This window comes from Lepidothrix coronata, unplaced genomic scaffold (genome assembly GCF_001604755.1).
Source record: "Lepidothrix coronata isolate B3197 unplaced genomic scaffold, Lepidothrix_coronata-1.0 Scaffold152, whole genome shotgun sequence".
Taxonomy (NCBI): domain Eukaryota; kingdom Metazoa; phylum Chordata; class Aves; order Passeriformes; family Pipridae; genus Lepidothrix; species Lepidothrix coronata.
The window spans coordinates 439,731-467,236 of record NW_016690332.1 but is presented as its reverse complement, the minus strand read 5'-3'; the positions used below and the strand labels follow the sequence as shown (position 1 = coordinate 467,236).

Below are 27,506 nucleotides of genomic sequence, written 5' to 3'. Positions count from 1 at the left end.
AGCAATGTTTTTCTTTGGTCAGTCAAATGTACAAGCCCTTTGAAAGAGACAGTTTGATCTTCAAGTTTTTTGCCTTTAAAGAAGAGCTGTGTCTCCATTTTCCTCTCATCTGCTGTGTGCTCTGGTCAGACACAGATCTTGCAAATCTGACAGTGAGGGGCCCAGCTAAATCACTTGGCCGACGACAAGAGAATGTTGTCTTTACATCACCCAGCCCACTGTTTGTGCAAGCCAATAGCCTGTCTCCCTGGTCAGAAGCTGTGTCTGTGCCCCCCACCTTTGTCACACTGAAGGGCACTTCCCGAGTTTCTTCTTCGTTAAACGCACTCTTCCATATCCCCTTGAAGTAAATGGCATTCACAAGGACCAGCACAGTATGGAGATCAACAGAGCCTGGTTCAAGCAAATCTTGGATACGTCCTTTAAAAAAGAAGCAGGGCATAGAGTGGTAAGTTTCATAGCAGTAATCTTGCATTTTAGATGTCAGTCAACATGCTGCTGCTTGACTTGACTTTCTCTTCTTCAAAGGTGTGCACGTGGATTTCAGGTTCATGAGGATGATTTAATACACTGAAAATTGGCATATGGCCAGACATTTCTTCAAGAAGACAGGTAGGTTCAAGAGTGTTATAGATCCTCAAGGATATTTCTAACCAGTGATTTGGAAAAAAAAGATTTATATAGAAAAGAAGGGAACGGAGATGGAAGCAGCAATATAGATTTTCTCTTTCTCGCTGTATTTCCTTCTCACAATTTACTCTTGGTTTTTCCTCCACCTTAACATGATGAACACATACCAGCTTCTGAATCATTCATTTCCCACCATCAGCTTAGTGTGCATTACTTTCTGCCCTGGAAGCCCACTTCTTACCCATACAGCATATCCTTGTATAATTATGCCCATATTCTAGAGAAGCCGGGTCTAATCTTGGGTAAGTTAAGCTCTCCAGACACAGAAAGCATACATATAAAGTTTGCAGATCCTGGCATCTCTGCCTTTGCCAGATATGTTTAAAACACACTGTCACTGGCACACAGGTGCAATAGAGTCATCACTTTCCACAGGAAATATCCACTAATGGAGAGAGGAGGAGGAAATTTCTCCTCTAATGTTTAGTCTTTCCAGAAGCTGTTAAAATACAGTTGTCAGAGGGAAATATATTTCATAATCTTGTGTGACTTTACCATTTGTCTGATTTTTCACCCAGGAATTAATGCGCTGTCTGGCTTGATTTGATGCTGTTTTGAAGTTGACCATTTCCAGACCAGCCCTGTACAGTTTCTTCACACATTTTACATAGATCTGTAAAGACATCAATTGTAGCCAACAAAATAGTATTTTTTTTAAAAAACAGTATGAAAGTGAAATAAAATGTGGCTAATAGAATTTTTATAGTGATATAGAAAAATTCTTCTAGCCCAAGACATTTTCAGATCTGAAATTTCTGTTACTCGACCAGTTAAGAGTATATATTAAAAATGTTTAAATATTTTCTGGAAGAAAGTCTGATCCAAACTCCCTATTTTAAGGTTCATTTCAGACTGTTATACTATATTTGTGTCTACTTTCTTTTTTCAAAATTTTTTCCTTTATTTTTAGATAAGAAGTTTCTTTTATTTTGAATATTTTTTATCTTTTCTTTTCTTTTGAAAATATCAAAGAAAGATTTTGACACTTTCAGAAGTTGTTTTTGAGGTGAGGCTTTCAAGTGAAGAAATATGCCAAAGTCAAATTATTTCTTGGGAAAAAAACAAAACAAACAACCAGTGGGGAGCAAGTGGGGAGTGGGGAATTACATTACCAAATAATTTTGTTTATTACTCCATTCATTTTTGAACAGGGCCATATTTTTTGCCTCAAATTGCTTTCCATTCAGACTGTTGCCAGGGAAGCGGTAAAGGGAAAAGCCATGTAAATCCACACCAGTGGGGACCGTTGGATTAACAGATCACCTACTCTGGCCAGTCCTCCTGATTACAGGTTTACACAGAGTTTAGTAAGAAATCACTCACCGGTAGGATTGCACTTGTCTTTTCAGCATAGAGCCTGTTGGCAATGTGGAGTGAATAATTGGCTTTCGGTGCAGTGATATCAGAGAGAATTTCTTTAAACAGAAAGTGGATATTCACAGATTTGCCACACTGAGTTGTTGATAAGAAGATAAAAAAGTAGAGGGTTATTTTACTAGAAAGAGGATTATTTATAACCTCCAAATAACATTTGAAAACACACAGTGATTGAACATTTGCAAATGAATGTATAATACAGTCTAAGAGTTTCATGGGAGGCACGTTCAATATATTAGCAACTAATGATTTACAATTCACTCATAGCATATGAAGGCACTCATTCTAGATGATAACAAGCAGAAAACCTCACTGATGCATCTGAAACCATACAGCTCAGGAATGAGGTGGAGAAATGAAAAATGCTGGTGTCAGTTATTGCAATTGGTGACTTGTCATAGATAGAGAGCCTCTAATTGACAGCTGGTGCTTGCATTTTTATGGCAGCTTTCTGCAGAAGCTGCAGGTGGAAGAGAGCTAGAGAGGAAGGGAATCAGGAAGTGTCTTGTAACATAGAGAAAAAATGGGTCAACTGTCTAATGTGCCAAGAATGGTGTTCTAGGTGACACAGGCTAAAAGCATGTAAGAAAACTGCACAATGATAAACAGTAGCTGGGACTTTATTTTATGAGAATAATTGTGTTGAACTGCTCCTTTTCAAATGCTTAAACAGTCCCTAAATCCTCTAGCTAATAATACCTTTATTTAAAAAAAAGAAAAAAAAAAGGAAAGTCTTGTTTTTTTTAAGTCCCACCTTGTGCTTTGGATCCCAAGTGAATGGGAACAGGCCAGGCTCCATGGCTTGTGTTATCTTTACAGAGGTAGCAGATTAACACGGAAGAAAGCATACAGGTGGTATCACGGTATTGGGACGCCTCCTGGTACTCTTGGGATAGCAGTGACAACTGGAGGCTGGAAAAGTCCCTGTAGCTTTTTTAAGAGTGTGGTTACGTTCCATCCTTTGAGAATTCTGAGCTCTTTTCTGCTGAAGTATCTTCCTGTCCCACTTTGGAGTCTCAGCTGCAAGTCTGCCTGCTGTGCCCTGGCTCCAGGTGCTGAGCCGCTTTCAAGTACTGTCCCCCACCAGCACCTGCTGGTGTGCAGAAGCTCATTTACACAAGAAGGTAGCCTGGTGCCCAAAGTATCCTATCTGGTCCTGTCACTTGTTCTGGTGCAATATGTACAGCCTGTCTTCTTTTTCTAGTCTTTTTGTTTGTGTGTTTGTTTGTTTACTTGCTTGGTGTTTGTTTTGCTGCTGTTGTTCTTTGGATTTTGGTGGTTTGTTCCATTATTTTTTTAATTTACATCTCTCAAATAAAGAAAATTACAAAGGAAGGTGTTGAACCTACCAAAAGCACAATCAGAACAGTCTGTTCTCAGGAGAAAAATGTGAAAGAGAAATTAATGTACCTTAGATTTCTGTACCTTGGTCTGGATACTTCCAAGTCCCGCAATTTTGTCAAAATGAAGAACCTGCAATTGAAAGTGGAAACTAGGTATGTAAAGTCCACTGACAGTCACTGATGTTTGTGTTAAAACTGTAGGTTTTGACTAACCAGGTCTGCTTAGCATATAGATGAACTGAGAAATTTCATGTGAGCTTTAAACCAGGTGCCACACTGAAAACTTGTGACTATGATGTTCAGCTTAGATCTCTTCCAGTTAATGGCATTCAGTCTATAAATCAGCTACAAACTTAGTGCATTGTATTTATAACTGTGACTCTTGTTTTCTGAATGTTTAATCTTTTGTATGTTTCAAGTTGTCCTTCCCACCTTGGAGGAATCAGGCCTATGAGAAAATATAAGCTGAAATAAGAGACCTGCCTTAGCATTCTCCAAGACTGCACTTTCTTAATGAAAACCAAAGGTTGCTCTTGCCCTTCATGGGGAAATATATTTGTAAGTGAAAACTCATCTCCAGATTCAAACCTCACAGTTTGGAACACCATTCTTTTTCCAGGCAGGTTTGAATCCAGTGCCAAAGGTGACTATGTGACTTGCTCCCCTCAACTGGAGTCACACAGATGTAATCTGCTGCCTTTTTGAATGGGATCAAAGAGAGTTTGTACCCATTTATGTAACTTACCTTCTCCATCTGATACTCAGTGTTACCTCTTGCTCCCAGATAGACCATGGCCAAGGCTGCCATCATGCTCAGGGGGCAATAAAAGATGTTGTCATTGGCATGGTGAACTCTCAGCTCTTTGAATACATCAAAACAAAATTCTGCGTTTGCTGCACTGATGGAGCCCATCGTGAAGTCAGCGTTATCTAATGCAAACAGAAATATGACTGTATAGTGGTGATATGCAGCGCTTATTTTAAAAAGAACTGCCAATAGCCCAGAAACTGTTACTTCATTGCTGGGTTTGTGATGCTGAACCAGTGAATGATGTGAAGCCTACAAATTCTGTGATTGTTAGAAATATTTTTACATCTGAACACATTTGTTTTCTTTCAGCAAGATTCCATCTCATCACCAAGATAGTATCTTGTACTTGCCTTTTAGGAAATAGATTTTTCAACCATTATTCTTTATGATAAATATAACATTGAATGGATGAGTTTCCCTATGGCCATCAGAGGGGTGTTTGAGATAATGCTAACTTCATATTTCATTTCTTCTGTGGCTGCTCTGGAAAATGCTCTGGATCTTTAAATCAAAAGTAGTCAACTCTCTGCATTTCCTAGTGTACTTCTTACTATGCGTAGTTCAACCAGCCACAAATTTGGAGGTTGCTTTCCTGTAATTTATAGGAATAATAAGAGTAAGTTGCCCTGTAAACCCAGCCAGTTGCTTAGATACTGAAATATAAATTTAGGGGGGTTCTTTCCTGTAGTCCTGTTTGAGACATTTAATCTCCACTGACGATTTTTGTTCAGAAAAAGCACAAACGTGTATATATGTATATATATATACATATGTGTATATATATATATATATATATATACACTAAATATGGGGTTTGGCAGTACAGCTTGAAACAGCATAGAGCTGCATTTCTTCAGTCGGGTGCAAGTCCTGTAGATGCAGATGTATGTGACATGTAAAAGATATTCATTGAAACATGCAGTTGCTCTCTCTTTTGAATCTAAGGCTAAGAAAGTTTACTATTTTTCTTGTATCTCTAAAACAGTCAAAGTTGGAGGAATAGAGCATATCCATAGTTTGGAGCAGGTGTGGTTGATTATGTGACCTGAGAGGCCTCTGGAGCTAATGACTGTGGAATCACAGACTCCATGAATCATCACACTGTACCTCACCTGGGTCCTCCAGAAAGTGAGATTGAGAAAAGAGAAATAGCCTTATTTGCAATTATTAAAATTATAAAAGAACAGTTTCAATGTGACAACAGATTTTCAGTGAAAAAGAGCTATTTCGACTCAAAGCTATGGTGCACAAACACTCATATTTCTCACACCTAAAAGTATTTGACAGTTAAACAGTACATGATATATTGACAAGGCAAGGTAAAATTGCTACATATGATGTCTTTTTATATTTACTTTTAAGTTCTTAAACAATTTATCACTTTTTTTTCCATATTAAAGAACACAAATTAGAAATTATATTTTACTTGGAGAAATACTTACCCCACAAACTTCAGAGGCATGCAATAGTCCAGCTTGCCAGCTGAACCCAAACAGCTTCTCTGAGCTGTTGGTGATATATATTGCATGAGACACTCCCACTGTTGCCTTCAAGAAGTCATCTTTCAGTCACTGCCCTTCGTCATGACCTTTTGATTCATTGCACTTTGAAACATTGAGTAGACCAATGGTTCTCTATCTGCAGTAAGTCAACCTTTATTTTTTGAAGTAAAATCTGATTACAAATTGAATATTTAAGCTTTTGCGTTAACTTATAAGGCTGTACCAAAGCAATCTGAGTTCAAGCCTAAAGCTATGTCTCATGCAGTTCTTTTGAATTTACACATTAATGTGATTGAGCTCTATTAGGTAACTAGAGCCAAATAAAAAAAAAAAAAAAGAGAAAAAAACAACGGTACAAATATGTTCAGCAAAACAAAATACATTTTTAGTAAACCCAGCTGTAACATCGTATCAGGTGATTCTCACAGCCAAGTGAAGGTAAAGATCCCAAAATAGTACAGGAAAATATGACCTAGTCATAGTGCTGTGATCTGGGAGTGAGCAAACAGTTCCCACTACAGTCCATTGCTAGCAAGCATCCACGGATATAGCAGAGGAAAGAGTCTTATGTTACCAGGGAGTGCAAAAACTGCATCAATCCCAGAAAACCCAGACAATTCTCTTCTTCTCACATGTAAGGCACTGTCAGTGCAGAAAGCACTCTAACACAGTACTCTCACCAAGCATGAAGGGAAAAGTGGATGCTAGGCTATCTGCTGAAGGTCTGACAGACATGCAACAACTCACTACAGCATCTGTGCAGTGGAACAGAGGGAGTTCCTCATGAAGGGTGACCATCTGACGTTGCTAAAATTACATAATTCCACGCAAAGCCAGTTTGCAGGAGGGTCATTCTATTAAGAGGGATTTGAAATGGATTTTTTCCCTGTAAGAACAAACCTAAAAATTTCTGTTTATTTGTCAAGAGCCAAATGGTACTGAAAGGTGTTTTGGTCTGCCAAAATGCAGAATTACATCCCTGAAGTCCAAAGGTTGGTGTGGTTAATAGCTTGTATTTTTTCAAAGCACAGTCATATCTATTTCTCTACCTGGGTGAGACTGAAGTTTTTACCTGAGGTCAAACTATAGAGTCTACACATACATGTGGAGGAGGGGAGAAAGGCTCTGAGGAGAAAGCACATTTTGCTAAAAACCTCATTTTGATGTAAAGATTCAAAGCAACAGCATTGAGATTAATTAGAGGTCTGAGGATGGGCATGGCAGAGGAAGAGATTAGAGGAACAGTTGAGAATTACATGTTTCCTGGACTGTAAGTCAGACCCCAGAATATTCAAGTAGTCAGAAATTTATTTGAACCAGCCAGTAGGATTTAAAGGATGATTGAGAGTCAGCTTTTAACTTTCATTCTCCGCAGGTCATGGCAACAAGGCCCATGGTACATGCACAGGCCATTCTCATAGATCTTCCATACCTTCTTTTTTACTGTGGCAGGTGAATAAACTATGGAATCTGTCTGCAGGAACATTCATGGTCTGTTAGACAATCATAATGCACAATATAAAATATAATTCAATTGTAAAAAGCAATTACAATTTATTGAATAATAGACTTGATGAGCAGTAAAAAAAAACAAATATAGCATCTGTAAAGGCCATTAGAAGTGAATAATAGGAATCCAAATTTGTACATATTAAGTCACAGAGCATACAACAGTAGGTGTACCCTCTGTGAAAGGGAAAGGGAGCTACTTTACCCTTAGCAGTGTTGTTTGCTTTGCTGAAATTATCTAGATATTCCTGGAGGAAATTTAAAAAAAAAAAAAAGGCAACAAAAAAACCCATAAAAACCTCAAAATATTTCTGCTGTAGTAAATTAAGTGAAACCCTCATTACAGACACACCTTCTTCTTTGCTCTCACACAAAATTCCTTTTCCTGTTGTGAGACTCGTGCTCTTCAGGATAATATGTTAAAGGACACGCCTTTATCACACATGCCAGTAATTGTTTTTCTTTTACATTTTATCTGAAAATTTATAGGCCGGATCATGCAAGCTAATAAATTCTAACACTGTTCATTTCACTCTTTTTTCTTTTAACCTAAGTGGTTCATATTGGAGACAAACCAGATATACACAAAATACCAATTTCAGTCATTGAAAAACATGTGTAGCTATTTTTTGCATAGTTTATTTATCAGAAGAGCCAACAGCCTGTGATTTGTGTTATCTTCGCTTAATTGATATGACAACTGTGCCTCTACAGGTAATTTTAGTATTTCAGGCTGTATTTCATAATTCAATTGCAGCCATATGAGGTATCTCCACAGACTGTAATGGGTCTACTTTATTTAGCAATTCAATGTGTGGAGTAGCGTAATTTACTGTAATTTTTCCTGCATATCTCAGCATTTGGAAGAGCCCTTTGAATCTGCAGTTCTGAAATGGCAGTAGTATGCTCGCAGTGTTTACTTTCTTCCCATCAGTGAATAACAGGAAAAGGAGAAGTGAGTCATCAAAGGGGTGGAATATTTTTCCTTTAAAAGCAAGTATTTTTCATATATCTGTGGATTTTGGACATTGCCTACTGCCAAACTTGGCAGGCTGCTCTCTTGTCTGTAACCCCGTGCTATGCCTTCCCACCACTTATGCCACAACACCCAGGAGGTGGTTTAGGGAAGTAGGTCATCAGCAAGTAAATTAGCTTTACCAAAAATTTTCCCCTTCATTTACATCCCAGAGAACTGCTCATCATCCTCAAGTCAGGCAAATAACAGTGGTGGCATAAGGGAGGGAACAGAAACACACAGAACAAAGGAAGGAGGCAAAGCATGCTCCTCATTCTCAGTGGCATTAGACTGGCTCAGCCGTGTCTTAAAAGGACACTTTCAATTCCGTGGTAAAATCAATGTGAGAGAGAAGCATTAGGTGAGGTTCAGGGTTTACGTATCCTAATGTCAAATTGTTCAGTGCCTAAACTCAGGATGACAAATATTTAAAAGTGGGAAGTAGACTTCAGCATCATTTACGTTTTTTAAAGGATTACTATTATTTTTACTTGTTATATTAGACTATTCCTCTGTCCACTTAATTCTGCAGACTACTACATTTAATATTTGGTTTGCAGTGGTTTTATTATGATAAATCTAGCAGACACAGGCTACCCATCTAAATACCATCACTATAGATTTTTAAAATTTTTTTTTATGTTAATGATGAATAAAAAAGCTGGAACAAGAAACTCACAATATCTGAGGCACAAATAGAGCTGTTTTATAGAAATGAGAATAGCTGATCACTACTTAAAGTTTTCTGTGGGACTTATTTGTCTTATTCCCAGCCATCACAGAGCAGGCCTTGTGAGAAATCCATTACTGTGAAATTCTGCTTTTGTTACATGGAAGTTTATGAAGAAGTTGGAGAATTTTCTCACACATACAGGGGTTTTAATAGAAAAAAAAATAACAATGGTTCTGCCCTGCTTGAAAACAAGCAAAATTACACCAGAAAATCTTCTGTTTTCTCTGGTCTCTGGGAACAAATCCTGAGAGTTCCAGCTTAAAATCAATCAACATTTAAAAGGGAGGTCCCACGGGAATACTTTGCTACTCCCCTACAAATTGTCATTTTCCTTCAGGCCTACAAAGGTTGGGTAGGTAAAGCTAAAAGAGACCAAGGATCTAAGATTATCCTTTTAATGTAGATCCCTGTCTTCCTGTCTGCTACATGTGAGTGAATATATCAGTTATCTTTAGGGCACTACAATCATGGGTTTATTGCATCCATACTGCACTAGGAAAGCCTTGAAATAAGATTTTCTATGCAGACATCTCTAGAGGCCTACAGCTCCTTGGCAAATATCACATAGCGTATTTTAAGGTACATATTTTAGTGAGGCCTCCTAAAAGTAAAACATGCCTGAAATTCATGGTTTTTAGTTTTTATCTTTAATTTGGTTCTTCTCAGTTAGTCTTTTTAATAGCAAATTAAACCTTAGGATAAAGCCAAGAGAAATGTCTTTTGTTTTGTCTTTTGTCCTTACTGCTTGCCAGTTAGGATGTAAGCATGGAGAAAGATCTAATTTCCTCCACTTAAGGAGAGCAATATCTTCCAAAGAAGAGAATAGTGTTAGTTTGGTTGTGTCTGATGAAGAAGAGGAATGGACGGTCAGCTTTGAACTCATAAGTAAGTGGGCAACACAGAGGCATTGCAAGAAGCCCTGTGGCACAAGCTGCTTCTGTGCCCTCTTCATTGACTTCCACGATTGTCTTCTGGATGGCCTTGGACACAACCAGGCCACCTTTCTTAGAGATTCCTGACAAATCAGCTTTTCCCCAGTCAAAAACATTCATTACTCCCATCTCCTGAAGAGTTTTGTTGAGAACATAACTTTCTTCCATCTTGAACTGAGGCAGGTATACCTTCACTTTCAGCGGTTCCATCCTAGCAGAGCTGGTCCATTCTGCTAGTTTTTCATAGGTGAGGGCACATTCAAGCTGTACGGTGGTATTGATAATAATGAATGGCACCATCATGAATGGAAGGAAAAAAAGTTCAGTTTTTTCCATTTGGCTTCAGACCATACTGGAGCAACATTAAAGTATTGCTCTCTGTGTATTTTACTAGACAGAAAATCAAATATTACCTGTTCTAGGCCAGTAAAGTCCTCACAGTCATCTTCAGGAAGAAGAATGAACATGCTCAGTTCATTATTAAAGTATAGGAGCTCTATGACTTTCATTTTCGGTTCTTCTAAGATGGCCATGTTAAAATATCCTTCTTGAAACATCATCTGCACTGTCCTACTCTCATTCTGGAACACATGAAACATATTAAATGGAAAATACAGAAATAATTACCCTGTTATTAATTTGTTTCAGTATTGAGGTTAGAGTTCAGTCCAAAAGCATTACTTACACTGCTCATGGGTTTAACATACTTGTAGCATTGATCTGTTCCTCTCAACTGTAGCTCCAATGAAGTTATCCATTTTAGAAGCATAAAAGCTACTTTTCCCTCTCTACTGGTGGAAGATTACTTTACTCATAGCTTCGTTGTTACATCTTTCTTTTGTCTGGCATGTCAGATTAGAAAATTCATGCAACTGATGCAACCATAAATCTAAATTCCTCATGAATAATGTATACATTCTCCTGAGATAATTTGTCTTCAGCTCATTTTTTCCTGAAAGCACACACTATTCTCTTCATAAATAGTAACAGGGGAACAGAATCCTCAGTTTGAGTTCCAAACCAGACTATTTTTGAAACAGCATCCTTAGTTGCAAAATCCCCAACAAAGTTAGCGCATTTGCTCAGTGGCTTTGACCCAATCAGGATCTCAGCTGCACAAGACCCACTTCTGATGTTAATTGGTACAAACAGTAACATATTTGGTTATCAAACTGAAGAGAAGATGCAGCTTTCTCTTGTTCTGGCTGAGGACTCCTGTTTTGTTTTGGGATAACAGAGAGGAGGAAAGCTCCCATTTGTTGGTTTAGGGGACAGATATCTGATTTCCATCCCCCAGCTGCTTCAGTTCCCGTCCATACTGTACCTTGTTCAGATGGAAATATGCTTCCTTAGTGTCTTCTTTCTTAAATTCTACTGCCCACTTTCCTTTAAAATACATAGCATTGACCAGGACAAGTACAGTAGAGGGATCAATAAAACCAGTAGCAAATAGGTCTTTGATTTTACCTTTAAAAATAATAAATTAAAAAGAATTATTTTTTTCAGGCAATTAACTGACTTCAACTATTAATAGCTATTTCTGTAAATCTGAAAAGTAGTACAGTGCTGTCAGACAAAAAAATTTTATGTACAGTTTTGGAAGCCAGGAACTCAAGGCATTTTTTTCCTCTTCCTATATTTATTTCCTATTGAGAAGAAAAAAAAAAAAAGTAGTTCCTTTTAGAAAAAAAAAGTGGAAAGTGAAATTCATACATGATATCCCTAACTAGTTCAATTTCAAACCAAAAAACCTGCATGGTTTCTTCTTTACCTTTTGTCTCATTTTCCACCCAGAAGTTAATTTTTTCTCTGACTACTTCTTCAGTGTATTTAAAATTGACTGGTTCCAGTTCTGCTCGATAGAATTTCTTTGTAGAATCCAAGTATTGCTAGAAAGTACAAGATTCAGAATTTTATTTCAACATGATGATTTTTATAAGATAATTTCATGGCTTCAGGATAATTCCATGAAGTAGATCAGCCAGAAAAGAATGAGTAAAAAAGGCATATGTAAGAAATTATTTGAAATAACTCAAACATTCAATTTTTAGAGACATTATTTTTAAAAAAAATTTGCAAATATATTTTTCTGTAATGTCAAGATGTAATCAGCAGCAGAAATGTCTCAGCACAGTGAAAAATATCTAAGATCAAAATGTGGTACCTTTTAAGCTCATATATCATTGTTATGATATATGTCTTCCCAATCATCAAATGAAGAAGGCTGTCTTATTTTGAACAAATAACCAGGACTGATACCACAATGAGATCTCTGTCTGTACATGTATATGTATTACTCAGTGTGGATATACACACTGTAAAATTTATAACTTGTATTAAGTGTAAAACTTTTCCTGGCTGCTGGTCACCTTTTTCTGGCCCTGAAAATCTCTGCTCACCTAGAGCACAAAGGAAGCCTCTTGAAAGCAAGATGAAATCTTGACTTCAAATGAGAAAGGTGGTTACAGAGATTAAACAGCACTGTTCCTACTAATACTCTTTTAAACACCATAGCTCTATTTTCCTGAGTAAATTATTTGTATGGTCTTGCATTGTCTGGGCATCAGTGTTTCACAAGAATGTTCTGAGACGGTCAATTACACTTAAATGAGACTAATAGACACAAATCTCAAAGATGCTACTTCTTTTAAGCCTTGTTTGAAAAGGTATCAGGAATCATAGAGTCCTATATTTGTGTAGATTCTAAGGGAAAGGTGGGAGAGTGAGCAAAATCATTTCATGAGAAACAAAGAAGACACTGGGAAAGGAAGTCTTCTGCTGGACACAGACTTTTCTTGCTCGGATAGAATTGACACAACTCCCTGTTAGACACAGGGAGTGCGTGGCAAGGATACACTGATGGTGATCACTGCTATCACATTTTCTGGAATGTCAAGGGAGAGCAATTACCATAGATCTGTTTCTTCATCTAAAATCTTTAACTCTGGCTTCCTCATGCTCTGCCCCATATCTGGGCAAGTGAGACGGAAAGGCTCCCTGACTGTGAGCTGTGAAGTGCAGTCATTTGTCAGCACACTGACAGTGCCATTGTGTTTCATTTCCCTTTGTGCTTCATGATTGAAGAAATTCTACTGAGCTTGTCACTCCTAGGAGCTGTTAAAAGGGACACCACGGCCACTTACCTGGAAGAACGGGTAAGTAATTTCTCCAAAGAGCCTGTTGGCAATGGTGAGACAACATCCTGGACTGGGTTCACTGACTTCAGCCAACAGTGCCTGGAACTGGGAATGGACTCCTTCAGCTTCTTCACACTTCAAACAAGAAAACAGACATTTCATAGTAGGCTTGAGCTTTCCTATGCAAAGCTGGACCTGAGGGTGAATTGCAGCCTCCCTCCACATGAGAAACTCCACCCAGTTGATACAGGCACTGGAATAAATGCAACGACACCACCTCTTACTCCCCCTGTGCCGGATGAACAGAATGACAAAGTGATTCCTCTTCAGGCCAGCACCAGTTCACCTTCAAGTCATGTATCCTACAGCAATGTCTCTGTGCACACTAAGCAAAAGACTGCTGGCTTACAGACTGCGAGAAGCAAGCTCCAAGGTGCCTTTGGCACGCTCTGTAGACAAACCTTTGCAGGTGGCAACTGAAGCACTTATCACTTTTTAGATTGGTACTGATGTTTTGGTTAGAAACCTGTAATTAGATGGCTTAGCCATTGAAATGTGTGACTCACAAGGCCCCTTAAATAACTAGTGAAGGAACAGTAATAAGCAGGTCTGTAAATCTAGATGGAGAGACTGATCAGCACTGCTGTACCTTCTGATTAAGTGATCATCTGCAAGGAAAAGGGCTGACAAACTGGTTCCTGTTGCTTCAGCTCAGAGCAATTGTGTCTTACCTTCTCAGAAGGGTCTCTGTTGCTCTGCCCCACACTGCTCAAAACTTCACTGAAATGAAATACCTGCAATGTAAATGTTGAGTAAGTGCAGCTCAGTGACAGTACTTCAAAACTAAAGCAGTGTTGCAAGCCTATCCCAAAATACAGCCAGACAGTCACTGAGGAAAGCTCCCTTTGTTCTTTACTCTAAGATCCTTGCAAGTGAACAAGTAGTTTTAGTAGACAATGAGTGCATGAAATCTTTGAAATCTTTCAAATCTTTCTTCATAGGAAAGAAGACTTTGGTTGTCCAGAGAAGGCAGAAGACCATATCAAAGGGCAGGAACACTTCTGAGACCTGAAGAGTTTGGGAATGCCTCCAAAACACTTTCTTTAGCACTGTTTAGCATTCACTGAACAATCAATTACTACTAATAATGTTTAGTCTGAAGAACTTTGGTATTAGGAACAGCATAATGTATTTTTAAAGGCCTCTCTGTGTGCACCAATCCTTTGGATATTTAGGAACTATATCAGCTTCTTGGCTCATATCATGCCACCATCCCCTTTTCAGAGCAAAGGAAACCTACCTTCTCAATCTGTTCCAGTGTGTTGCCCCTGGCTCCGAGGACAACCATTCCAAAGGCAGCTGACAGACTTAGTGGAGAGAAGAAGATGTTTTCATTTCTTTTTCTTTTGTTCAGCTCTCTGAAAAAGTCAAGACAGAACTTGGCATTGGCTGCGCTGAGAGAGCACATTGTGGCACTGCGATCACCTGAAATAAGGGAAAAAGTAATTTAGGCTTCTCATCCTAACACCTGCTACATTTAGATGCCTTAGTAGAGCATGGTAAGGTTTTCTGCAATAGCTTGGCTGAATTATTCTGCACTACACAGAAGATTCCCTGTTCACCACATTTGGGATTTTAAAGTGAATTTGAAAATCAGCACCCTGAATGGCAGGAGAAACACATTTGCAGAAGCAGTATTCTGAGTTGAGCTGCTTCTCCAGCTCAAGCAATAGCTATGGCTTCATCAGTTAGTCCTAACTTTGCCCTAACCACAGTGCCAGCTTAGTTTATATAGTGATCTTTCTTGCCTAGAGTCTTGCAGGCATAACCCTTATTAATTACACCCTTGATCGTATCTCATTCTCTGTCTCTCTAAAAACTTTGTGAGTATTAATCAGCTGTGCCTTACATACTGTGTCCTTTTGAGGCTGGTTGCTTAACAAACATTTGGCAAAAAAATAGAAATACAGACCGGCTCACTTAGTAAGATTTTTAACAAAGACACATTGTGTATTAGTAGAAAATTCCAGTCATATTTTTTATTTTATCTGCAGCTTAAACTATTTTCCCAAATATATTTCAGTTACAATCACAATTACTATAAGCAGATAATCTTGAATATTCAGCAAAATTCTTCATACCTTACACCTACGATGGAGTTCTTCTCTTATGAAACCCAGTGTCTTCATCCAGTAAACTGATGTAGAAACATCTGATCCATTAGAAAGTAGGTGCCATATTTAGAGGTTCCACTATTCTAAGTCATTTTTTGTTTGATTCTTACTGAGTCTAAATAATTTTCTCCACAGGTGTGGAAGATATCTTTCCCCCATTACACAAGAAGAATTAAATTATCCATATAAATATTTAAAATATGGAAGAGTGTAGGAAGACTGTGCTCTCATAAATTACTAATTTGGGTCATAAAGAAGTGGGAATCGGTTTGGTTTTGATCTTCTTTAGAAACACACTTGGTAAAACCACTGTGCAAGTTAAGCACAAATTCATCACACAGCCCATACATTTTAATGTGATCCAAAACATTGCACAGCAACTTGAAAATATTCTCACTTCCTCAAAATAAGTCATATAGCACATATATGTGCTAAGCAGTATGTATGTCACTAATGCACATATCAATCCTTAGACATTTCCTAGCTCTGTCTTTTAGAATTAAAGATCATGGAGATATTTACCTTCTCCTTGGAACTCACGGTGTCAACTTGACAGTTGAGCTTGTTGATGGGCCTTCTGGAGCAATGGAATATAAAACCATTGCCACTCCCAGTGGCAGCATAATTTTCACTCATGATGAATCATATTCCTGTCTGTTGCAACCAGTTAGTATAATTAGGGGATCTTTTGTGGAATCCTGCATTTTTCCTTATCCCTAAGAGATCAGAAAGAAGTCACAATTTCAAATGCATACTGAGATGTAAAAAAATTTTACCTAGTTATAAAAGAGAAAGTAAACTCCTAGAAACAAAGGAGATCTGAGGCAATTTTTTACCTGTAAAAAATAAATTCTACAAATTTTGGTGTGTTTTACTGTCAGAAGTGACACCACTGAATGCAAACACATATGTTTCTGTAACAGAAACTAATTATTGAAACCTCTGATGGTGGCACAGTAGCAAGGGAAAGTAAAATACAGAACTATCTATTTGGCCAATTGTGACATAAGGCAGTGGTTCCAAGGTGGAGGTAGGACAACCCCCTTTGCCTTCTCCAGATCTGTGCCTCTGAAGACTTCTCTCTTCAAGATCCCTTCCAGGGAACTTTCCCTACCTGTTTACTGCCTCAACTGAAAATTCTGTCTTTAATGCAGAAGACGAATTTAGCCATTTGTTCCAGAATTTGTTGAATACCCAACAGCCTGGGCAAACAGTAGCTTGCTTTCACTGGCATGATATCCTAGAAGAGAGGGCACATTGCACACACAGCTCAACTGTGCCGAGCACATACCTCAGGTGTGCTGCAGCTGAGCACCCGCAGTCATTGCAGCGATGGGGTACAGGTCGTGCATTCACAACAGTGACACAGCACATGCAGACTAATTCTGGTACTCCTGGGATGCTGTGCTTCCTGCAGAGGCACTGCAGTGAGGGGCTCTCCATGCATTATCTGCAATGGCCTAGGTTCTACTGATGGAGATATGAGATATTCTCCTGGGGATTCCCAATATTTCTACTGTAAGCAGGGAAGGCATTTGTGGCACAAGGGGCAAAACATTGAGAAGCTATCCCTGTTCATATAGTCTTCTTTCTAAACCTTGCATTCTGTGGATGTGTTAACAGGAAAACTGCTGAATTTTGTCCAGGCAGGCTTTCCACAAGACACTGATATATCTAAGTTTAGCCCACAACTCCTCATTTTTGTCAGTGTCTCTGAGAAAGTCTGGTCCTTGCCTTATATTGATTCAGCGAGGCATAGGCAGCAGGGACAGAGCAACTTAATTATAAGAAGTAGTATATTTTCTGTTATTTTCCTGAAAAATAATCTTCCTTCACATTTAGATTGATATGGTGTGTGGGTGGGCAAACACTTGCATAAGTGTATGCAAGCACAAACACTTAAATCACTGTTTTGTAAGAAATACTGAGGTATCACTACTAACATATACTTACATATCAACCCAAACAGATACTAGGGTTCTCTGCTATTTAGGAAGCTTTGAAGGCAGTTTCATGTCAATCACAAGGTACTCAAGGGTTCAATTCTCTTCTGGTTTGAATTTTCTCATATTTTTTCTGGGAGGAAATAGAAATTAAAAATGTGCTGCTTGCTCATACCCTGAGGACAAGAGGGTTAGACCGGCACAGATTTTGCCTGAAGGAAAGAAGGCCACAGAGTCTGGTTTAACTTGCTTAACACTGGGGCAAGAAAACTTCGCAAAGAAGTGTCTGGCTTGCTTTCCTGGTTTCTGGCTGCTCTCCAAACAGCCACTTAAAAACCTACCTGTGGAGCCTGTTCCTCACTGTTAAGGAAACTTGCCTGTTCAACCATGCAGGAGCCATTCCATCAGTCGCACCCATACCACCCAAGCTGGGATTGGGGCCCCTTTGCAGCTGCACACCCCACACTCACACAGTCAGACCAGCTTTCCCTACCAGCTCAACCTTTGGTTTCCCATAGCAGAGTCTCAGATGTCACAACCCTTAAAATAATTTAATCATGGTGCAATAACAAACTATCAGCTCGAGCTGAGTGCCTCCAAGGAGGAACTCGAAACAAAAAGACACCACTGTGCTTTTATACCCTCACAGTCTAAGTATGGGAAAGTCCAGGGTCCTCAGCTCCTGCCCTGTTGGGTCCCCTGGCTGTGCCACAGGTCTCCATGCCCTGTTTTATGGAAAGGGTCGGCAGCTCAGGTTAACTCTTCGGCCTCTTGCCTAGGGCTCGGGCTCTCACCACCCAGAGCTCAGCTTGCAGTTTGCACTGCAGCTGCACCCCGAGCTCCCTGCCCTGAATGTATTCCTTGACACTCACATTGTCACCAATAGGAAACTGCAGAGCAAAACTGGGCAGATGCTGTTCTCTTTCTTGTGGTGGCAGGCTGTTCCTTGCATTTTTATTTTTGGCACTAGGCATAGCACAGTTGGAGGAAAAAATGTTATGGAATACAAGAGGGGAAAGTATACAAATAGGAGCCACGAAATATATTAGTTGTAAGTCAGGGTAGCACTCAGTCATCTCCCAGAACAGAAGAAGGGAGATAGTTTTCAAGCAGCTAGACACAAACAAGTATTTCTCTTTCAGGAACTGGCAAATTTTAGTCCAAATTAATATAGTGAATGGAAAATTGCAATCCTGAAGTGCAATAAATCATGTCCTTTAGGCACAGGGGTGTGTGGCTAGAGACACAAGTACCCTTGAAATTCATTCTTCTGTATAGGAATCCATTAAGGCAAAGTTCAAGTTATCTAATAGGCTATCAGACTGAAATACTACTCTCCTAGTCCTGCTTAGGTTTCTGATACTTTTAAGCTCTTGCCTTAACTGTCTTAAGTGAACAGGGTTTTTTATGGTTGTTTGTTATTTCACTGGTTCTGTAGGTACTTCTGTTCATTTTGAGTTAACCTGAAGATTAACTGTGGCTCCACTGTTCCATTTGGTGGAGGTTTGTTTCGCATGGATCATTTTCTGTCTTTGGTCAAATTATAGCTAATGAAGGAGCTGAACTGGCGTTGATTTTCAGAAAGGAACATTTTCTGCTGTTCTTCTAGTCTCCTCCTTTGATATTTCCTTCTCTTCTAGGCTAGTTCAATGTGGGTTAGAGAGTGCTTAGACAGGCACATTTTTTAATGGCAATGTCCGAGAAATCCAGAAGTTTTTGTTAAAGTGGATTGAAGGATCTCCTGCTTTGTAGGTTCTGAGAAGACTTGCTATGCAAGCACCTGATGGGAAAAACAAAGCTATAACTAATTCTGCTGTTGAACAGGCAGCTGGGCTAGGAATTGCACCACATTTGTCAGATCTATGACTCCCTTCTTGCTCTTGGAATAATGCAAAGGTGCATTTCAGGCCAGAGAAAAATTAAGAAGATCGAAGAAGGTCAAGGTGGTCTCAAATCAGGAGACTCTCTTTATTCCTTTCCATGAATAAGCCTCCTAGCAGGAAAGGATAAATAACAGGAGGACTTTTTTTTTTAAGGGTTATAGAAAATGCATTGTGTGGAAAGGAAGACTGAGATGTAAAAGTACTGCAAGTACAATAGAAGTGACAGATTTTCTTTCAGATACTTAAACTATTCGGGTGAGAATGCATATTTCAAAGACAGACCTTTTAGCTGGTGGTCAGATGCTTGTCGTAGTAAAGTTGCTTTCAGGTACAGAGGAATGGAACACAGACTGAGCTGCTTGCTACACCTAAAGTTCTCTACATTTAGATAAGACTGTAAATAGTACAACATGCTTAGGGACAAGTTTTGTTCAGTACTGTTAGTCTGTTTGCAGTCATTTTGGATGAAAGTCTCAAACTTTTTCTTCATTTGCCAATGACATTTTTTTTTATGTTTCTTATGGCCTTGGGCCCAGGACCAAGGGAATGAAGACTTCTCTGTATGATTTGTAAACCATAAGGAGTTCTGATGACATGGATGAGATAAGCATAGGATGGCCAAAACAAGGAACAAGAGATCCGCTCAGTGATGTCAATCACAGGACACAGTCTCACAGCAAGAAGCAATGACTCTGTAGCAGAACAGACTACCAGCATATTCCTTGCAATTATTCTTTGCTGCAAAAAGATGCAAGAAACTTGGACTCCTACAGTTCTCCCTTGGTTTTTTTCTCATTGTTTGCAGCCATATGCTTTCCTTGCTGTCAGTGTCTGCACGATGCAGCAGAGAAGCAGATTCCTGTTGAGGAAACAGAGGCTGATCTCAAGTTTGACAGCAAAGGCTCTTCTTGTCCCTTTCATCTGGCAAAATGCACATTCTGCTACCACCCTGCTCAGGCGGTAATTACAGAGTACCTGATTTGTCTGAGGTTGCTGTGAGTAAAGGTACCATTAGATAAGTAGAGTTGCTGAATAGCAAGAACAAAACAAGGACTCCTGTGATACTCATGAGGCCAAAAGGGCCCTCCCTCTTTGTCAGACATCTGCTTCAACAAATAACAAGCCTTATACAATATATGAGAGCAATTAAGAGTGATAAAGTATCTGTGGTGATCCAAAGAAACATTAGCATGACAGAAAAATACCTCTTGAAGTAGTGGAAGAAGCTGGAGAGATTTCAGATGTTGCTGATGGTCTCACCTCATTTGGGAAGCACCACGTGAGCAAAGTCTGATATTAATTCCTGTGATCTTCAGGTTGTATGAGTCAAGAACTTATTGAAAAGCAAATATCACCTTCTAAATTACACTGCTGTCTTCTGACTCTCCAATACTGAATTTATTGGCAAGAGAGTGCAGGAATTGATAAGTGTCAACTTTGCAGAGATTTGAGCCACTTCATGCTGGTCATTCAACTTGCCAGGGAAAAGGTGAGCCCAGCACTGTTTTTTTCTCCACCTGAACTTCTTTCTGCAACAGAAGTTTTTCCATTATTGCAATGAAACCCCTTTACTCTCCAGGGAAACTTAGACATGACACAGAATAGCATCAAAAATTCTTCATCTTTGATTCACTTATCTTACCAGCATCCAAAAATAGCTCTAGCAATACAGCCAGTTCTGTCTGTTTTACATTCTCTGCTCACAGTCCTGCTCACCTGTTCATGCGCCTTGACTAAGAGAAAATTACATTTGTAAGCAAGGATGTCTGCTTAACTGACTTCCAAAGCATAAGGTGTTATGATTAGACAGATAAATATTTTTGCATTATGATCCCATTTTATAATGCTGATCCAGGCTTTGTGAGTGATATCATCTACAGTATTTCTGGACATCATCCCTTTGTGGCACTTTAAATAATTTTCTAACCCAGCTCTCTTTACCTAAATAACAAGTGCAGCATTTTTTAAAGGTGTGCAATACAGAAGTATTCCTCTTCTGGCTCTACCTCAGTGTCTCATCAGTCAGTATTGTGGGATGCAGTAGATAGTAGAAAAATTCCCTTGCCTTTTAAAAAAGGGGCTGTTTTTCTATATTGCTTAGCCACTGGAAAAGACAATAGATAATCTCATGCAATGCATTTGTTGTTAGCTTTGGTTGAAAGTGACAGAATTGTGTGGCTGGAAGGAGCTTTGAGATTTCTAGTGTTTCTGATGCCCTAAGGTGGGATGAAAGACCTAGACTACAGTTGATAGGTGTTTGTTGAACCTAGTTTTTGAAGCCTCTACACAAAGAGTTTCCAAGCTTCTGTTATGTTTCAGTGCTTTCTTATTCCTGGAGTTTTAACTCAACTTTCTTTTAAGTTGTCCTGACTGCAAACTAGAATGGTTACATCCAGTCATCTTTAAACTTTGATATGTGCCACTGGCCAAGTCATGTAAATACTTATTAGTCAATTTATCCTTTGTACAAGATGTAGTATTTGGGACTGTCTCCCTGGTCATAAAATGTCATTATTGTAGGTATACTCATGACCAGAAACTTAACACTACACTAATCACACTACCCAAAACACCGTGGGTATTGTTAGCTACTGAGCTGCTTCAGCAACTTATGGACTTGGCAACCTGAAATGTCCTTTAGGGCTGCTCAGCCCTTTAAGCACATTGTATAATTCTCACTATTCTGAGGAGAAAAGTTTTGCTTTTGGCTATCAGTCTGGATGTTAAAGTAATTGTTTTTCCTCATTCCCATGACAATCCTTGTGGTACGATTTCCACAGCTAGTCAAATTATGCAGTTGCTCAGTAGTTTAATATGTTAGTTGCATAAATGTTCCTGTGGGGATATTCTTGCCAGTCCTTACAGCTAGTGAAATGAGATGCATTGTAGGTCCAGAAATGGAGTGTATGTGTTTGCTGATATTGCGCACATATTGTTAGTGACCGAGTTTTGAAAACAAAATGAGATTTGAAAACACCCTTCCTAAACTGCCAAGCCCTGTGAGGAGCTGACAGCTGCATAATTTGAAACCACAGGGTCAAATTTTCAGTCACTGTAAAACTGATTCAGTTCCAGAAGAGGTGTGAAAAGAGAATTTGTTCTTCTTCAGGCCACAGAATAATGTGGGTGTACAGATGGTATGTTTTCCACATCCTGCCACAGAATTTGTACAATATACAATTTCATCATTCTTCAAGTCAAATTTCTACATGCCTAGGTTAACCAAGGACTACTGAACTGTTCTGAAAATAAGTTCTCTACATCTCTTCTCTCAGTTCCACTGATTTTTACTATTGATAAAGTGGTTGGTCTCCCGCGTAAATTTGACAGCCTCTTCTTTTCTGGCCTGCCTGTAACCCAGAAACATCACCTTGTGAATCCCAGATACTTGTATCCCAGCTGGTTGTAAACATTTATAATCTAAAAAAAACTAATGTTGAACTTGTGACCAGCATCACTTACCAACAACCTTCATAAAATAAGATACTAAAGAAATATCTACTACAGGATAAGAACACTACACAGAATACTATACAAAATACTACATAGAAAAAGATATTTAAGAAAATCTGACTTTAAAGCATTATGCTCCCAAGAACCACTATTTCATGCAGAATAGGTAAAGTAGTTCCTGCTATTTCGGTCTTAAGCGATCATTGGATGCGAACAAGAATGTCTTGACAGAACGTGATGTCCAATTGCTAGTGGAAAGTACCATTTGATTCTTTTCCTAAACCTTCATCTTGTACAAAGTAAATATTACCATTGAGCCATGGGAGGTAAACCGGATCTGGAACACCATCAAATGATTGTGGGGTGACTTCAAAGCTCTGATCCTGCCAGCAAGCCTTCTCATTTGAGAGTAGGGAAAGCTTCCAAGTACCTGTCTTTATTCACAGAGCTGTAGTTTACTGTATATTTAAGACATGGTTAATTTTTTCCCCCTGCATTTGGAAACCAGCTACAGGATGTACTCATAAATATATTCTCCCTTTGTCTGACTTCGTGCTACATGGAGAAACACAAATGTGGGGGTTCATTTCTAAACTGAGATTCAGGATGGCCCTTTTTTTCTTCCTGCTATGCCAGGTATCTGAGCAACTCAGCTAGAGAACTGGGACTGAATTCTGTTCTCAGGCTTGGGTGTAAATCTATCACAGCTCCACTAACACCAGTTCACTGATATTTTAATAGCTCATAAATGCATACTCTCTAATTGCAGAAAATTTTATAGGCAGAAGAGACCAGAATAAGACCAAATTTAATTTTGTTGTACAGTTCTATTCTCTCTGTCCCAGTTGTGAAACTCAATAATCAACTGCAGGTTTCCAAATTGTTGAGTCACTAACATTCACTGAAAACTACGTGTATTCATTCACTCCTGCACAGACAGAAAATGAGCTTTTCTATGCAGAAGCAAACTGAGTAAACAAACACATTTAGATAGCAATTCTTATAATCAAAAATCAGAAAAGACAAATTTAATTATTCAAGGCCTTGCCTGAAGTGGTTTTGCATAGAAAACCAGTCAGCTCACTATTTTGTGCTATATTATAAAATTGATATTAAAATATTAAAACCTATGAATGCCACACAAGAAAAATAAACCAAAAACCATGGCCACATATTTGCTGTTTTAAAATATTTCCCTTTATATTAGAGCATTTGACAAACTGCAGCTAAACCCTGTGGTGTAGATTGATCCCAGCCAGCAGCCAAGCACCCACAGAGCTGTTTGCTTACTCCCCTCCATCCCCAAAGGGATAGGGGGGAGGATAGGAGGAGCAAAAAGGGGGAGGAGGGGAGAGAAATGAGTTGAGATAAAGGCAGTTCAGTTGGCAAAAGGAGCAAAAACAGAAGCAAAAATCTCCACCACCCCTTCTTCCTCTCACCAAGTTTTTATTGCTGACATGATGCTATATGGTATGGAATACCTCTTTGATCAGCTGAGGTCAGCTCTCCTGGTTGTGTCCCGTTCCTGCTTCCCAACTTATTTTCTGGGGATAGAGGCAGAATGGGAACAAAGAGAAAGCCGTAATATATTTTGGCTGTTACTGAATGGGAATAGTTTTCTTTGAAAAGTCCCTTTCAAAAAAAACCCCCATCCTTTGCATTCATTATTATTTTTAGAATTAAAAGTCAGACAAATGCAGGTGGAGGACATTCAAGTTCACATTGCTGTCCCAGGACCAGGTCTGCTGTCTCAGACCATGCTTTGCACTTCATAGCAAAGTGCACCTCGCACCCTGACCTGAACAACCACGTCTGGGCAAATCACCCCTTTAGTCATGTTCATGCTTTTCCACTGTCTGTTCCAGCTAGCTCCTCGCTCACTTTTATCTCCTCAATATTTTTTTTAAAGGCTGTACTCTGTGTAAATATGGTCATGTAGTCAACATCCTGTTTTTCTTGCAAGAATTGCTACATGGTTTAGAAGCATTGGTCAACATTCAAACACTGAGTAATTGTGAATTCGCTGAATTACACAGTATAAAAACTTTTTCTTTTGTACATTGTGTAAAACATAAAGCACATTGTGTGAAAACAAACAACAGAGAGACCAGCAAATTGGATTGTCAAGACATAGCCAAAAAACAATCTTGTTCCTCTTCCTCCTGAATTTGAGGTAGCAAGTTCATATGTCCTAGCACTTCTAACATAACTGCAATGCCATTTATCTCCTTTTGCCTTTAGAGAGGATTACCAAATTCTCTTCTGCTGTTGACCCAAGGAAAGAATTTGGCTACATACCTCCTAGTCCTGGGATTGTCACATCCATGAAATGTCAGCCCCGCAGGCAGAAACACTGCAGCCAGCCTTCGTGCACTGCTGCAATGCACTTTGCTCCACTCCACCCTATATTTACAGTACTGTCACTACCCTAGGAAAACCTAAAGCTGAGAGAGTTACCTTCTCCTGGGAAGAGCTGACTGACAGTTTCTTCACTGATGAAGGATGGTGTCCCACCTCATCTTAAATTGAAACCAACAATTGTGTAGCCTGCTCAGCTTATTTCTGAAAAAGGAGCATGCTTGGGGAAATCAAGGTCCAACAGACAGAGTACCAGGAGAATGGTTTTTCATGTCCCACGGGAAAGAGAGACACACTGAGTGATCCAGTGTCTTCTGGTTTTCACTCTCTAAAACAAGTAGCAAAAGAAGGAAGTATACCTCTTTCCCCTCCCAGGGAGGAGGCACACTGTTGATCCTGCTTCATCTCATTCACTTGCTTTGCTGAGTCATCTGTACCAAAGACATGGTAAGCATCTGCAGAAAGCATACAATAACAGCAAGAGGAAAACAGGAAAAAAAATCACAGAAAATAAGAGTCTGATACACAGCATTTAGAGAGACATCTCCCTATACTACCTAAACGCATCTGACAACCTCTGTCTCATGGGGAGCCCTGATAATCCTGCAGCAGATGACAGATCTGGGCCTGTAACCACAAGATATTATTTCTTCTTTAACTCAGACCATCCTGGAGCACTGCAATGATCCAGACTGTGCTGCAACAGCTCCTCGGTCTCAGACCTACACTTAGTTGGGGCTGCCTCAGCATGGGCACCAAAGGATCTCCAGAGATCCCTTCCAACGCTAACAATTCTGTGACTCTGTGGTTCCGTGTGACACTGTGCCTGTCTTGGAATCTCAGCCTGTTTTTCTTCCTGCATCAGCAAAGCCAGACAGTGGAGCGAGCACACAGGAACCTTCCACAGCACATCCTAGCCTGGGATTTGATTGTCTCCCGGACTCTGGGTCTAGAGGAGACAGACCTAACCAAGTACTACAGGATGTGATCCAAAGGGCAGAAGAAGTCCCAGTTACACAGCTCTGGGCACACGGTTGTTCACATATGGTGAGAATCTTGGGGAACAAACTTTTTCCATTGACCTCATGCAGCAAAAGGGCAAGAGGGGGTGAAGCAAAGGCATCACCAGCCCCACTTAGAAAAGCTCAGTATGAACAGCACTAATGGGAGGAGCACTGAGATGGAGCAGCTCTGTCATTCAAACTGGTGCTCCTTACTCCTCCAGGGCTAGATGTGGGTTTTTCCCAGAGTCTAACAGAGTTAGACACTGCAATGGGAGCACAGCTGAGTTCTCAGTTCTGAATATTTGCTGCTGTACTCTAGCTGTGGATCTGGTTTTCTATCTCTTAGGTCTAGCTCACATATTTCAGCAGAACTGTGTGGGGAGCTTGAGGCATTGATATTTTTGGTTTGAAATGCATATGGGACTCCTGAGTCTTTTGTTGAGCTCCACAGTCATTGTCAGGCTGCACCTCCAGAAGGTTTGCACAAAACAACAACCAAATAAGGCAGCAAGGTGGAGCTGCTCCTGCCTGGGGGGATACAAGAGATACATCAAAGGTCACTGGGTATGTCTTCCAGGATTCTCCATATTCATCACCATTCTTGAGCAAGGAAATGGGCTCCGCACTGTCAAAGCACTCATCCTTTGGTCCTTCAGGTTGTTCTGTGTCACAAGCAGCAATCAGCTGGTGTCTTGAGAATGGGTGTGGGCTGAGCACTGTCTATATTTTAGGCCAAAAGGCACTGTGCTCGTCACTGCTCTGGGCAGAATATTGTACTTCTTACAGAAGACCAGCAACCGAACCTATTGAGCAAAACGCAGCTAAGCCCCCATTAGACATCACACAATGATTGCATTAATATAATCTGAAAATATTACTTGGGGAACTTTTCCCTGTTATGAAACTTCAGCTTGAGAAAGTCTTTCCCTTCAGTAGTCATCCTACTAGAATTTAGTAAGGTGATTCCTCACTCGGCAAGCTGAGGGCTGTGGAAAAGGCAGAATTGGTCATTGCTGCCCCATGTTTGGGGCAGCTTCGTGCTGACAGATTGCAGAGGAGAGGAGTGACAAGCAGCAGAGAAGGCTACAGTGGGGATCCCTTGGAAAAGGAGCTGTCAGGGGTGTGAATGGAGGCAGAGCTGCAGCTGGTGCTGTGAGGTTGCAATTAGGACAGAGCCGAAAGCAAACTTCTTTGTGAGGCAAGAAAATAAGACATCCATCAGGATTTACAAAAGAGGTCCTTCGGGAGTGTTTTTCCAGCATGTTTAAACTATCGGTAAGTGTATGGAAAAGCTGGACCCTGTTTCCAAACTGTGGCACTCAAGTGAGGGAGTAATGCAAAACAATTTTGCACATGTGCATGTGGCAGTGCTCTTACATAAAAGCTGTGACATGATTAAGAATATCTAATGCCTGAAGATACAGATGAAAAAGCTGCACAGCAACACCCTCTGAAGAGCTGAAAGGAAGCTCACCAGCGACCTACTTTAGTTGCTATTTTCTTTTCTAGGCAGATATTAAGAAAGTGAGGAAAAATTCATGCTGTCAGAAAGATATAGACAAAATACTTCCATATCATTATTGCTAGGATAGACACACACATATGGATACTTTTTTTCTGTGTTACTGGACTAAAATAGGAA

At 39.6% G+C, this 27,506-nt stretch overlaps 2 protein-coding genes across 2 annotated transcripts in view; both read right to left on the bottom strand.

Moving 5' to 3' along the window:
- Positions 1–4,323, bottom strand: part of LOC108504088 (ovalbumin-related protein Y-like) — a 6,476-nt gene extending 2,153 nt beyond the window's left edge. Inside the window, exons 1-6 of the mRNA XM_017828712.1 lie at positions 4,156–4,323; positions 3,507–3,540; positions 3,396–3,412; positions 2,014–2,142; positions 1,186–1,303; positions 278–420 (exon numbers count right to left, since the gene is read on the bottom strand). Coding sequence (XP_017684201.1) covers positions 278–420; positions 1,186–1,303; positions 2,014–2,142; positions 3,396–3,412; positions 3,507–3,540; positions 4,156–4,323 — 609 coding nt within the window. The remainder of the gene's footprint in view (positions 1–277; positions 421–1,185; positions 1,304–2,013; positions 2,143–3,395; positions 3,413–3,506; positions 3,541–4,155) is intronic.
- A 5,448-nt stretch (positions 4,324–9,771) lies between these two features.
- LOC108504093 (leukocyte elastase inhibitor A-like) lies at positions 9,772–14,524 on the bottom strand. Its single transcript, XM_017828718.1, has 7 exons — positions 14,350–14,524; positions 13,781–13,843; positions 13,056–13,244; positions 11,684–11,801; positions 11,237–11,379; positions 10,326–10,493; positions 9,772–10,176 (listed from the first exon to the last, which is right to left on the bottom strand). Exons 1-7 carry the CDS (start codon positions 14,515–14,517, stop codon positions 9,772–9,774), a joined length of 1,254 nt encoding a protein of 417 aa, XP_017684207.1. The 5' UTR covers positions 14,518–14,524.
- Between the last annotated feature and the right edge of the window lie 12,982 nt (positions 14,525–27,506).